This window comes from Bombus huntii, chromosome 1 (assembly GCF_024542735.1).
Source record: "Bombus huntii isolate Logan2020A chromosome 1, iyBomHunt1.1, whole genome shotgun sequence".
NCBI lineage: Eukaryota > Metazoa > Arthropoda > Insecta > Hymenoptera > Apidae > Bombus > Bombus huntii.
Window position 1 is genome coordinate 11,725,043 of NC_066238.1, and position 15,314 is coordinate 11,740,356.

A 15,314-nucleotide genomic window follows, 5' to 3' on the forward strand; every position below is an offset into this window, starting at 1 on the left:
ACGATTGTAATTGTACTCGAAGATCGCCAGTGACACAGCGTGCCAGCGAAAATTAACGATGAATAGCATCGAAGATTAGATATTTTCAAGCTTTTGTCGTAAAATTTGCCGCAAAAGTCGATTGACACAAAGATCAATCACATTTTCAATACAAATGTGAGACATCGTTCGGCCATAATCGGTTATGGAAGCCAGTTGATTTCAAGCGATTCAGCGTTAATCGACTGCATCGTACATTCAACGTCGAACGGAAGTCATCGAGAGACAGCAACACGCTATCAATTATTAATGAATCTCGACCTCGATTCCTTTGCCGAAGTTGTTGACCAGTGTAATCGTTGCCACGTACAGACGGCTTGTAAGCGACATTACGATACACCGTCTCTCGGTGGATGTAATCGAGCGAATCAAATTAATTGAAAAGAAAGACCAATGCTCGATGAATCGAACGATCGTCTGGAATTAATTTACGGGGAATTTATTCATCCTTTGATCAAGTCGTGACCTCCAGATTCAAGAATCTTTTTTACGTGTTCTCAGTTGTGTTTCACTTACGAAATACACACTTTCAATTTTTTTTCAATTCGACGATTGTGTCAGGTTTAATGGTCGTGTCACGTAGAACCATTATTATCGCGGTATAATTTGTTAATCGGCTATTTAATTTTCGTACGGTATCGTGATGTGGCTCACGAAAGTATTTAAACACTTATAGAAACGTCTTCTGAATACACTATGTAGGTACATTATATTCGTAAAAATGTTGTGCGGTAAGCGGTCAAATATTTTCGTAGCCACCGTATGTTATAACGTTTGATCCTTTTGTTCTGCTTTCTCTTGGCAAAACGCAGTGCAACCACGACAATTTCTTATTACACATGTACACACACACACACTATTGTGATGCAAGATGTACGCGTTTGATGATGAAATTATAACGAGCTGTGTTCTCGACCGTTAAATAAGGGTATGTGCTACGAGTGTTGGCCTTTAGGAGAGCATATGATCAAAAATAGAAAACTCTGACGAGTAAGAAAAAATTGGATAAGTTTACGTAAAAGGAATTAACTAAACGGATTGATAAATTAATTGCTGGAAATAAATGAAAAGAACGCACAAGGATACGATACGTTCGCATTTATATCGCAATGAAAATGGTAAATAGTCAGGCTACACTAGCTGAAACTCGAAGTTGTTAATGGAAATCGTGTTTAGTTGACTAACATCTACACGAATAATTACGAATGAACAGATCAGAATTTAACTAATTTCAGACGTATCTCGATGTGTTTGGTTAATAGAAATTGTAAATCACATAATTAAATAATTTGTATAAAATTTAAAGGAAGATTAGGACTTCAAACCGTGCAACGATCGCGCTATTCGAGCATTGAAATCTCCAGTTTCTCCAGTGCGCTGTGACGAGGCAAGTAAAAACATTTTACATAAAATGACCAATAAATTACACGTATTACGTATAACAATAAAATCACTACAATAGATTACATGGTATCAGATTTTTCTGAACGTTGTTAATATATGTATATACCTTCAAACATTCCCGTGTAAGCGCCAGAGAACGTTTACCCACGGAAACTTTCTTTTTCGCAACGATTCAAAGGACGCGTCCTCGGAATTCTTTCTATTAAGACTACGTATAAAAACGAGGAAAAGAACCCTTTCCATTATACGTTTAATGGCACAATATCGTCTGAGCAAAGTGTTCCCCGACGTTTAAAGGAACGACGTGCACGCACGTGTATACGTGTACTCATCGCTCACGAGCGTGTAAATATCGCGTTATCGCCAGTGAAATTTGTTACGGCCGTGGTTCTCATAAATGAAAAAATGAAGAAAAAAGGGAAGAAGGCGGAGGATGAGTCGCACGGCGATTCTTATCGGCGATCCTGCTCTTCTTTCGCCAGTTGCTCCTCGCGAGGTCGTCTTCCTCTTCGAGGCCGTCACGTTGCAGTCGTTTCAAGAGCAACGCCCAGCCAGGGTTTACATCCTTCTGACGGCAAGAAACGAAGAGATGCCGAGGAAGGGACGCGAGTAAGAAGCGGATAACGAGGTGAAGGAGAGAAGAAGGAAGGAGGAACGGTCATCAGCGGAAAGATTAAGAGGAGGAGCAAGGACCTTCGGCAAAACCGGTCATCGTTGTTCGTTCGTTCGCGTAAACGCGTCTTCCACCTCGGGGAGGAGATCGCGCGGTACCATTACTCGCATCGCAGATCTGCTCCGTAGATTTTACGAGACACCGTGAATAAATTCCATGTCTCTGCGATATGACGCGAGCTTCGTTTGCCGTGTTCTTGAATCGCTCGATTACACGCCGCTTCGTTACCGATCATATCTCCCGACCGTTAGAGCAAGTTGCTGCCTTTTCATTAAAATGTTCTCCAATGCTGCGACATTCAGGCTCATGAGTTGCAAACCTATCTACGATCCTTTCAATTACGCTCTCCTTGATTTTCTTAGTAGGGGGCAGAATTATTCAGTTCTCTTCTCCTTAAGTAAATGATAAATCTATCTCTTTGGAAATATCGCGAGTTTAATAGCAGAATCTATGTATGAGAAATTTAAACGAGTAAAAATGCACATAATACGCGGAAGTGTATATAATATTAAAAAATCTCTAGTGACAGTTAGAAGCTCGGCTTACATTTCATTTCTTTCGTTGTAGTTATGAAAGTATACATTTGCATAAGTATCCGCAATTTGCCAATAATTATGAATGTTGTAATTAAAGATAAAGGAGGTTCAATTTCTTTCGTATAAAAATTTTCATTTCCTCAAAATGATTCTTTAAGTATATTTAATGTTTTCGTTGCACCCACGCTATTTATGAAAAACATCGAAAGTTGTAGTCATCGCATGACTTTCGAATTTCCTGAGAGAATGGAGAGTTGTGGATCGGATGGATATGCAAACACACGGAATAACTTTCACGTTACCACGGCCGATCTTGTAAGTTCCGGTGGGTGGCGTGGGTGTTCATCAGGTGGACGTTCATGGTGCGTTAGCACGAAGATCGACCTTACCCAGATCGATCGATGAACCTCGATCGCCACCGCCTTCTACGCCCACGTAAAACTGCATGCGATTGAAACTGGCCAATTGCCCAGTTTGATGTTATAACATCCGAAGATACGCCCATTTTTGAAACTCGTTTTTTCTATTCATGACATCATCCACCTACCATTTATGTCCATAGCGTGGCCAATTAATTATGTAATAGGGATACTAATAGATAGATATTAAAAGACTCGTCGTTTAGAAAAGTTGAATAAATGTTCTATTCATATAAAAAAGGAGAAATACTTTTTAACGTTTCAACTATCATCATAGCTAATAATAAAATTTACATGTACTTGACCAAATGGCTACAAGAAAGAATCATATTGCGATACGTAAATATCGAACATATTCCCGTGAAAAAATTTAAAGAAAACGATCGTTTTATGTGGTTCCTAGTAAGTTTGATGTGTTTTCACCACAAAGATTGTCGGAATTCACGGATTTGGGATGATTCTAGCTAAATCCTGTAATTCGTACGTATATCGTGGGAAGCCTTTTAGGTAGGTCCCATAGACATTCTGAGTCAACTATTTGCCTCTTTAAACCTTGTCAAAAGGAGAAGACAAGAGAAGCAGGCGCGAGAAGAATCTCATGCGCGGCCGCTCACATGATGGATAAATAAGCAAGTACTCTCGAGTTGAAGCACTTGCCCCGGTACTCACTTGGCATACGCTTTCTCCAGAAGAGCCGGCCAGAATTGATCACTGTGACGACTTTGCACGAAAGCCAGCCGTCCGTGAATCGCCGGTAGCCTGTCGTCGACGAGAACTTCGACCCATGCGCCGCACCACCACAACCGGAACCTGAAGACCCCTGCGTATTCAGCCGTTGGTGACCCAGGTGGTTCTCCGCTGTTCCCGAATCCTTGATCAGCTGGTACCACCCTGTAGAAAAGTCCCTTGCTCAAGTGCAGAACGCCCAGGCAAGAAACTAACCATTTGTCACCTGAATTTAAGAATAAAGTGTTGAAAGTTCTAATAATTGTAACGAATAAAATAAATAATTATAATAATTATAAAATAAAAATATTATTAATTATACAAATATAAAAACATATCTGAGTCTTTTGTGGGATATCCCTTCGTAATTTGAATAAAATCTAGATATTAGTTGTAAAATATATACTAGAAGGATTCGAGAATTGTTTAGCTAAGTTTTACAGTATAGGACTTCATCTTCTGCGCTATTAATAACGAATATTCCCCGTAATGATTATGTAAGTAAGCAGAAGTAAGAAGATATAAACGAATGTTTGACTAACGAGGCTTACGAAATTACTCTTATCCTGAATGAACTTTTACTGAATGGAAATGAAGACTTATATGTAAATTGTAGGTGCATTGATCTTCGAAAGATATAGTATCTAAACAATGGCAGACGTACAAGCGTGTTTCATGAACTAGGCAAATTATAACTGCATTTTCTCCTTTGCACGTGTTCTTTATTCATCGCACATCGGTTCAACAGACACGAAACTAACCATATTACGATCCAAATGAATTCTTTTTAAGTATATTCCGTGCGAGCTACGAGTGCTCTGTTATCGTTAATTAATCATCTGTAGAATCGCGAGAAATCTTTGTAATTGCATTGTTCGTTATTACTCGTTACATTATTCGAACTTATTAGAGAATAGTAAATAATGACCGAAAGTAAAAGGGTATTAATACACGTAAATGCAATAAATTGACGTACAACTTTTCCTTTCCTCGTGTCTCATAATTAAACAGGAAAATGTTTAACAAGCGAGCTGCATAATTCCTGATTAGACCTTCGAAAACGAAAGTTAACCGAGCAATAAAGTCGTCGCGGTGTTCGATCGCAGAAAATGTTCTCACGACGTTACGACACATGCCGACCGAAGATTAAGAATCTGTTTCGCTCCTCTACGAAGTTCATCAGGGCTCTGTTCCATAATTTATCGAATAACTTAAACGCCTCTCTTTCTCTTACATTCTTGTTCATGCATTCTCACGTTCGCTTCTATTCAAACGAAAAAAAAAAGAAAAAAGAAAAGAACCACACGTGCATTGTTACGCAACGCCTTACCAGAGCATAGCAGCTTAATTATTCGACTTCCGAGAGAGAAACCAAAGTCGATCGTCCCGATCGAAAACACGACCGGTTCGAGGTAAAAACCTCGTAAATATATCGAATCACGTAAGTACATGTTGAGGACATTAAAAATATCATCGATCGACGAGTTTTTTTCGATTCGCCAAAAATAAACCGCCGTTAAAGAACGCCTCAGAATTATCCTGAGATTGACGAGGAGAAAAATCTCCGAGCGGTTGCGACACACCGACCGGTACAAAAATAGGATAACACGCGTGTCCGGCTCTCACGATTTTCTCTTTGAAATTAACATCGTCGACGCCGACGAGATTGGCGTTAACGCGGCGTCGATCGGACATTTTGCCACGACCCGATTAAATTGTGTCTCTATTCAAACGGTGAATGCATCGATCCACTTTCACTAGAGCCACAACCGCGATGACGACGAGACCCGGTTCCGAACCGCAACGATTACAGATGAGCTAACCGGTGTCCAGTTTTCAGCGGGTAAACAAATATTTTTCCTCGAACCTGTCGTTCCCGCAAGCTTGGACGAGGAATAATACCCACGAAACCGGGTCCATTGTAATTATGCTTCGAGTCGGACTCGACGTTTGCGCTGACATCGGTGTCAAGAGCTGGAAATACATTGTGCAAGAGAGTACAACCGATTATGGAGATGTACACGGCTTAAAATCGGATTTTACGAGGGACATTCGCGGTTCAATAATACCTAAATATTACTACATACATATAGGAATTTTTATTATCTTTGGAATAGTATCTTTGGAAGGACGAAAAGATACTGGTAATTTCAATATGAAAATAAAGATATAATTAGACATATACGTGTTAAAATAAAAGTAATTAAAAATATAAAGTACACACGATGCAATATGATTTAATGATTATTATTCAAGAGCTAACTCAGGTATGGTATCCTCTATGTGACGTTTATTCGATCTATCGTGACATATACAATTCGAAATATGAATTTTAATAAAGTATGTCTGTAATAAGGAATTCAAATTATAATATAATTCGAGTTTAATATAGTTTTCCTCATTATACACGTGATTAATAAGTGTCAATTTCATTTTATGATTTGAACATCCACTTATGGCTATCCCAGCTGTATCAAGTGTCCCATGATTTATGAACGGTAGTGTACATTCTCTCTTTTTCTATTTTATAACATCCATCATTCATTTCACGTAACTTACTTGGATATCTTCAAGACAATCTTGTAATTTTATTGAATCGTGGGGTGTAATTTGTAAATAGCGCGAAAGTGATTCGCAAAGATCAAACAATCGGCTTTCTCCGACTGGTAAGAAAATAAGAGATAATCATCAACGAATCGTAATTATAAAGCATAACAACACGCGCGTAATTCGTTGTTTTTATTATAATGTTTTTCTCATATATTAAACGTTTAAATAATTGTTACCACGGTCGCGTTACACCCGCATTTTTCTCATTGGAACGTAAATATGTATGCCAGCGCTTGTAGAGCGGAAAAGAAGGTGCCTCGATTATTCAAATAAACGAGAAAGAATGGTTGTCTACAATTCAGCGTGCAGACCTGTAATTCTATTGTCCAGCCTCTCTCAAACTTGAATTCTAATTCTTTCCACGTTCTCGAAATACTCACCACCTCTACGAATTTTTAATTTCCAGCATTTAGTGCGTTTCTTATATCGAAAAGGAAGAAATGTCGTCAAAACGAAGAAAATATTTTATCCGATGGACTATTCGCGCATTTAATATAAAAACTTCGATCTCAAAGACCAAAAATTCCAATCTCAATTTTATCGAATATTCAATCGTATCAACTTCTAGATAAAAAATTTATCTTTTGAACACTAAATTCATCTCATTTACGTCCGCGAATAATTCAAAGTCGATTAATTTTTAACAGTATATGCGATTATATATTTTATCTTCCATTATCTATACCCTGACAATCAAATCTCAATACTTGTCAAGTTGTAATGTTGTATTATCGTCCAAATTAAAAATTTTAACGACCCGTAACTTGTATCTTATCTTCCATTACACATACATGAATAACATCTCTGCACTTCGATTCCAATTTTATCAAATAGCAAAACATGATACCGTTCAGCTTAAAACTTCATTTTTTAAATGAAGGAGTCGGCTTCTTTTGCATCATCCGTGGAGAATTTTCAACGATTTGCAATTTGTATTTTATTCTCCGTTACACGTGTGTTAATGGCTGGAAACAGTGAAACAGCAAGATACTCGGTTCTATCGACGTGTCGCATCGCGGTCGACGAGTTGCGACGCCAAGTATAGTAAGAGAACTCGGACGCATCGTGAACTTAATCTCCGTCTTGTGGAGAGCCGGTGTAGGTAATTCACGAGCATCGTAACAGCATCGTGGACGGAAGTCGAGCGATCCGGGAATTCGTGCAAACGCGTTTCTCGAAGACGACGCGTTCACAGCACCGTGTCCCGTTATCGTGCATAAGTACGTAAGAGTACGCGCGCAAGCGGGCAAGGATTACCATGACACGTGATTGTTTCTTTTTGACCTACATTAAGGCGATTCAAATTGCTCCTGTTACGAAATAAGCTGATTCTAATGTAAAAGAGATGTTCGATCGTTTTATGACTTCTATACTCTTTTTAAATCAATTCTTTTACAGATTTGCCGTGGAATGTTTTCTTTGCTGTCTTTATTGTATATTTGGTTTATTTCTGAAAATATCCGCCTGGGCGGTGGATTTTTAAAATAATTTTCATGCTTTATATCACGTTTCTGGAAAAGTTTGATTTTTAGGAAAATAAGCAAACTGTGCATTTATTTTACTAAACGTAAATGCTTCTAGATAGAATTTTTCTCGCCAACTTTTCATTATATAATAATAAAATCTGGTTCTTTGTATTTCTTGTAAATTCTGGAACAACCAATTTCTAATTCTTATATAATTCAAGAAATTATACTTCTTATAAACTTTGAATTCCTCAAATAATAAAAGTGCAGATTCCATGTACCAATAATTTTCATTTCGATAATTACAATATTACATTTCGATAATTCTTGAAAACTGAAAGTAAACCGTAATTATGAAATCGCTAGTTTTTTAATATTCAGAGTTATTGGCTTCTACATTTTTACGGGGTGAGTACCAAAAAGGAGCTGTACGAGGTAGCCATACAATTATCATACAATAGCGATGAGTTCGGTTATTCGTTAATTAAATCGCCGAGAATATTGATTATACCGGTATACAGTCGTAACTGTCGTGCCCCGAAGAAAGTTCGTTTGGATCTAACAGCTTCGAGCCATAAGTACCGTAGAAACGATCACGCTATACATATCTCCCACGTTCTTCAAAGGTTACCAGAGTCACTTTCAGGGTTTGTACGATTTCGAGGTCGTTCATAAAAAGACTTGACAAGCATGTCGACTCGCGTAATATATCTATGACAATAATAACGTTACGTTATTAAATGGCAAATTATAGTAGTCGTAGCTAATCTGAAACGTGTGAAAGTGTCTCAGTGATGTCATGAAATGGTAAAACATAATTTAACGATAAAAACGTGTGACTTCGTTATACCTTTTAAAAGTTTAATAAAATTATTACGAAGAAACAATACGAATGTAGAGTTAAACATTGATATAAAATAATTCAAATTTAAGATTCGAGTAGCTTATACGAGATAAGATAACATACATAACTGTTTGAATAAAATACTGTAAACCGTGCTCGCTTCGGTTTTTGTTAGGAAATCAACCAAGGTGAAGTGATTCATTGATTCACGCGTATGCACGCATGTGAACCATATCATTAAGTTTGATCATGAGAGGATTCTTTACGCCAGAAGGAAGAGCGAAACAGAACGATTTGATTTTATTATGCTTCTATATCTTCCGCGTTCATTTTATCTATCGGAACTATTTCGCTTTGATTTATGATAAACTGATAGGTGCGTGCAAAATATTATATAATCATGATGATAATCTAAATTAGAAAATAGAAGTTTGATTTCCAAACTTACCCATTTTCCCGGGAATTACGTCGAACTGAGCTGGTGTGTCGTTGACAAATATTGGACGATTGCATAATTCCTAAAAAAGAAGAAAAACGGAAATACGGTTATTCGTATATATAGTAAATCCTTACTTCATATATAATTCTTCGAATTCTTCATCTTTAGCGGTACATAATAATATTATTACATAGAACTTTTATGCCACATTGATTCCTGCGAAAAGTTTAGAGCAATAAAGAAATTTATTTTATATCGTGGTATTAATTTATCAGAAGTTATCCGACTGAAACCTACTCAGTCACAGAACAAAGGCTAATTATATAACGCTTCGTTTTATCTTCTACAACGCATAATTATTCCCAGATAGACGTGGAATGCGACTCGCAATGGGCTCTTGGCTTTATCGAAACCTACGGAGCAAACTTTTTACAGCGTCGCTGTTTTTTGTCGTCCCTTCTGCAACTTAGAAACGGTTTCCACGTTGCTTCCGGTTTCGGAAGAAACATTTCCGCAGAATTCCTCGCGATCACACGACGTAAGATTTAGACTGGCAACGTAACGTGACAGATAGTCGTTAATTACCGCTAATTACAATCCTCTAACATGACTCGAGCGTTTGCAGTTCGTCATTTATATTTTCATTGCCACGTTCGTTCCACTTTTACCGTGGCACTTCCGATTTCTATTAACGAATAAATCTTTTACGATCAAACGTGTAACTTAATGATACTTTTCTACAATCCCGTAAGATTGGTCGATAATTCGCTCGACAAATTAACAACGATAACGATATGTAACAGGTCTTGTCAAAAACGAAAACAGTTCTAAAAAAAACATATTAAATCTTGAAACTTTAAATCTTTTTCCACATTACAGAAATACGTAGACATCCACGATCCAATACTATGAATTAGGTATCAAAAGACTTTTAAAAAACAAGCTTTCAAAAAAACGAATGCAAAATCATGTATGATATTGCGTCATACATATAATTTATATTACTTCTATTTAATTTATATGGTAGTCATCGATGATCTTCCTTTTCAGCACAGAACATTTAACCTGTCGTTCCTCTTCACTACTCGTGTCACGCTCACCTTCGATCCTTTCCGGTCGTAGCAAAGTGTGACACGTAAATGCGCGTCTCACGTAATACCTATTGCGTGAACGCAATTGTCGACTGTGTTGTAGAAACGCACCGATGTCAGTAACTTTTATTATGATCATTATACGCAACAAGGAGAACCATAATGTCTCGTTTCAAAGGCTAAATAGACTCCACTTACGCGTTGGTAACCATACTCTTTGCTCTTTTTCTCGTTTCTGCGGATCGTCGTAAAATTTACGTAATTAATCCGCTGAGTTACTGATCCCATGAAAATTCTCATACTTCCATTAAACGCATATTTCATTCAGAACGATCTACTTCGATAAATCTTCGGAAAATCCTTTATTACCTTTTACTAAAAATTTTATTACTCTTATAGTCCGTTTTACTGATATATAAATGACTTGGTCATTTGAAGTTGTAGTTAAGGAAATTGCGTTACAGATATTAATCGAGCAATTTTATGTAGCGACTTTTTGCTTGGCAAGAAACCGTTAATACGTTATGTACAGTAAAGATGTTACTGCGCGATTATGAACACGGAGACGGTAAAGACATACGCTATGTGTCAAGGTTGCATAGTGCCGCCGTTACGGTTCCTAGATTTCAGATTCTTTGTCCTTCCGTCTTGTAGAAACTGAGGTAAATCAATGTCACTGAGTACAGACCGCATCAATGACGGTATAAAAATTCTAATATAAGAGTGGTGAGAAATTTTGTAGAATTAGTAACAATTCAAAGATCCACCGCAACCTAAGGCATTGTAATCGGAAGACATACACGCAAACTCCTTAGTCTCATGAAATCCTAAAGCAGTGGGACTATGAAGGTATATTTGAATTAATCTTGAGTCACAATATTTCAATTCAGGAAGCATGACGAGATCTTGAAACTCAGCTGGAGTTGATACGAATTCATTGGATACTGGAGTGAACCGTCTTGGAGCTGTAGAATTGGATAAAGCTAACCCAAGTTCATAAGCAGATTATTGGACACAAATAATACCTACCATCCTAGATACTCTAAAAATCTCATGACAGGAAACCGTAGAGGAGAACGTAGAACATCCTGAACTTGTAAACCAACAAGAACGACGTCATGAACAAAAGAACACCTTAAGATAAGGAAGTATTGAATTATGAAATAGCTGGAGATCGAATGACTTTGAACTTGTAATCAAAATCGTGGAAGATCGTGGAGTTTGCGAAAGATGAATGGAATATCTTTTATTCTTAATGAATTATTATATTAAAGTATACGAGATGATAATTAGGTAAAAAAATTACCTTTGGTCTCTTCCATTGAAACTGAAACGGAGGCGTTTGATGGTAGAAGACCGACGTCTGCGTGGCTGGAAATTCTGGGTCTTCCCATAATTCACCTCGTTTCAAGCACGAACGCTTGATTCGTTCGTACTCGCTCATTACGTCCTGCAACAATAGAATTCCATTCGTTAGCTACGGTAATTACTCGGACTTTTAGTATCTCCACACGCATTTACTTTCTGTTCTTTGATTCGCGCATGCAAAATTATTATGTAACAGTCCATCTGAATTTATCAACAATATTTTTACAACGAGTAGGTCTTTCACGGTTGAATCTAGTTTAGTGTATTATATTCTTAATTAATATTTATGGCAAGCTATGTATGGAAGGTGAGAAACTAACCGTACACGTCGTTTATTCGACGCTTCCCATACTTAAATCACTATTATAATCATTATCACGATGGAATTCCTCCACGGATTTCCATTCGTAACGTTACGTGCAATAATTTTAAATATTAATATTCTATCGTCGGCTACATCAACGTGTAGATTACGTAAGATAGCGAGCACTGTGAACATCAGGCGCATTAAAAACGTTTATTACGACCTCGATAGGATGTGATAACGCGTTTCAAGACCTCATCGAAGAACCATTGTATCGAGGTCAACACTTTCTCTCCTGGCTGGAAGTCTTCGTTGCTCAGACAACGTTTTCCTTTATAACCGCAAGCAAACTCATTGCGACCGGCGGAAAAAATATTTTTAGTAATCATTAACCGTAAAACAAAGAGGCAATTTACAATTTGTATCCGAGGGCGTCATAATCAGTGGGAAAGTGGTACAAACGTGCCTTTATTAAAAATGAGATAAGTATAAAACAAATAACACATAAAATCGATATCCGAGTTTCTCAGAAACCAAACTGACGAATTCCACTTTTTATTAATTTCTTAATTTCGTTACATAAGTACATGATTAATATTCGATTCTCAAGAAACAAATGACTTATTTTCGTAAGCTCATTTATCACAAAAGGATGATATAAATAATGGTAAATTCTAAGGTAGATTTAAAAAGCAGTGTTTATGACATCGTCAATTTCCTCTACTTTCCAATCTATGGACTTTATTACTGTAGTTTGTGAGCGGTTCGATAAATTTCTGAAGATTAAAGGTTTCGTCATTCGCGCCACTTTTCCCCTGGGTCATCCACGAAAGTTTATTACGATAAAACTTAACCATAATCTTGTTTTATATCCTGAGCATCTTTAAGCTAAACTTCATTCTGTATTATCTTAAAAATATGACCCTTTAGATGTAACGTTGTATATATCTTTCACGTTGTAAATCATAACTAGCATTAATAGAAAATGATGCAAATGGATCATGAACGAATTGTTTCTTTCATTTCAATAGAAAGTAATTATTTCATGCAATTGGTGCTTATATTGTGATCACCTCTGTCATTTTGTTAATCAAACGTAACGACAGGACGTAATAATTATATATCGACGAACTTTCTACAAAAATTATATCATAAATATTTTGTAACAGCAAACATAACCGTGGACATACTACTTTCCTCCCTTTCTAATAATACACGAAGTTTCTTCTGCAAAGATCGTAACGCAGATCGCAGAAATGTGCGATCTCTCGAGGCAAAAGTACAAACGCTTTCGAATCCTAACGAATCGACGATTTCCCCTTGGCGAATCGTCCGTCTGCTATTACTCAAAATCATCGTCACGGAAGAGATGCGAGAACTAGCCTAGGTATTGGCGATTTGCACGCGCGAAAGGAGGATTTTCGACACGGTTGAACGAGCGGTAACACCGCACGATCATATTTTGCAACGCCGCGCGGTTGATAATATATTTTCACTGCGTGTAGGCGATAACGCGAAGGGGAAGGTGCGCACACGCGTGCAAAAGTAACTCGTGAAAGCGTCACGGTTGCGAAACAGGTAGAGGTAATTACAGAAGGTTGGACCCGCCACGTTCTGACCATTGTTCCAGCCAGTCAACTAATCCGTCCGCAGAACAATCTGGTGCACCAATTAAGATCGTAATGAGTTGCTACCGCGTACTGACTAATTAGAATGCCTTCGAGGCTCCTCCACATTGAACAATTTCAACGGTTCACAAATTTCTGTTATGTTATGTCGTTACCTCGGCATACCGGGTTAAGGCGTGCATTCTTCTATTGTTATACTGATTGACAAAAGGTGCGGTTATGTTGTTTGCTTTTTTAATTAATCCCTTTTGCAATAGGGTTACGTTATTTATAACGATTTCTCGCTGTCTATTCTTGAAACAATTTGTCGAAATTTGGATTTAAATAGGTTGTGTATTAGTCATATGTTACAGCTTAGTTTGCATTATAGGTAGAGCGCGGATATTTGTCTGTGGAAATTTATATTTTTATAGATACAAGTGAGGAAATGGAAGGCAAAGCTATGCTCTCGCAGGCATCGACTAAAAGTTCAATTTCTTCTTTTTTTAATAAGAAAAAATTCACCTGTAGTTGCGTTGTCAAATACGCGCACGTCCATATAAACATACAAACGAATGCCATTCTCGTAAGCGACAAATTGTCGAGTAGTGTGCGTATAGACTAAACAGAGATTTATTTTACAGAACAGTTATACTATGTATTTATATACTTTGGACATTTTACGTACTTTTGCGTGTTATTTGTACTCTGTGCGTATATAAATTTCCCATAAAATTGGCCTGAGACATTTTTAGAACTACAGAGAATATGATTGCATTTGGGATGCTTAGGACGACGACTTCATTCGTTGGAATTTCAAATAGGAGTTTTATATCTCGTGTCTTTTACTTGATTATAAATCATAATATTTTCTCGCAATACGTGACGATTAATAAATTCTGCCAATCAAAACACATGAGTACGTTAGTGACAAGCTTATTGAATTGCTCGTTGTTCAATGAACCTAATGAGCAAGGAAATCCTCTTGTCGAACCGTGTCGTAGGTAAAGCGTCCGTTGTAGCGGGATAATGATTCAGACTGTCGCTGATAAATTTTAATTCCGCAAACCGGTTTAAAGGCAGTTGTGTTTCGGTAGACCAGTAACGAAGAGGAGCTTGGACGGCTGAGCGCACAAAACCACATTGTTTTCTTACGGAAATCTACGAGATCTACCGTTTCTCGCAAAACAAATCGTACGATATGATATATTTCATTTCTCGAAACTGGCTTCGCTTTCATGCGAAATACTTTCACTCTGTTCAAACCATTCGAATTTATCCTTAAGCAAATCTACCGTCGTTGAACCGAGTAATGAGATAGTAAAAGAAACTGGTCACTTGCGACATCGTTCGCAGTTACAAGTGGCCTTGACCGATTCGCGTTCAACAAAGGATTAACTGTAAGTAAGAACAATGAAACGAGAAAATGCAACATTTCGTAGAATTTAAGTCTACTATATGAAAAATTATTTTGCCATAAAGAAAATGATATACATAAAATTTGTCTCTATTCTCAGACTCTTTCCAAGACGATAGATAGAGTATTTTAACTAACGGAGCAACGTTCTAAGATTCTGATCCAAACGATTCGGAACTCCGCAAAAATTATCCAATTGAACAGACGAAAATGCTGGCAAAAAGCCTCCGGTCGAACTTTATTTCGCAGGAAACCACGCGGACGTTTTATTTACTTTTACAGAATTACCGGTTGCCCGGTATCTTTTTTTGTCAGCAGCAGGAGTAAGGAGCATCGAAGCCTCGGCGCAATCATTCGACGAAGGGAAGCAT

At 37.4% G+C, this 15,314-nt stretch overlaps 2 protein-coding genes across 4 annotated transcripts in view; one reads left to right on the forward strand and one right to left on the reverse strand.

Annotated features, from left to right (window-relative positions):
* LOC126864990 (coiled-coil domain-containing protein 102A) overlaps positions 1 to 15,314 on the forward strand; it is a 268,441-nt gene that overhangs the window by 71,307 nt on the left and 181,820 nt on the right. The window lies entirely within an intron of this gene.
* The window catches only part of LOC126864973 (calpain-C), a 39,535-nt gene that overhangs the window by 9,560 nt on the left and 14,661 nt on the right, over positions 1 to 15,314 (reverse strand). The window contains exons 3-5 of the mRNA XM_050616927.1: positions 11,554 to 11,697; positions 9,166 to 9,235; positions 3,741 to 4,023 (exon numbers count right to left, since the gene is read on the reverse strand). Coding sequence (XP_050472884.1) covers positions 3,741 to 4,023; positions 9,166 to 9,235; positions 11,554 to 11,697 — 497 coding nt within the window. The remainder of the gene's footprint in view (positions 1 to 3,740; positions 4,024 to 9,165; positions 9,236 to 11,553; positions 11,698 to 15,314) is intronic.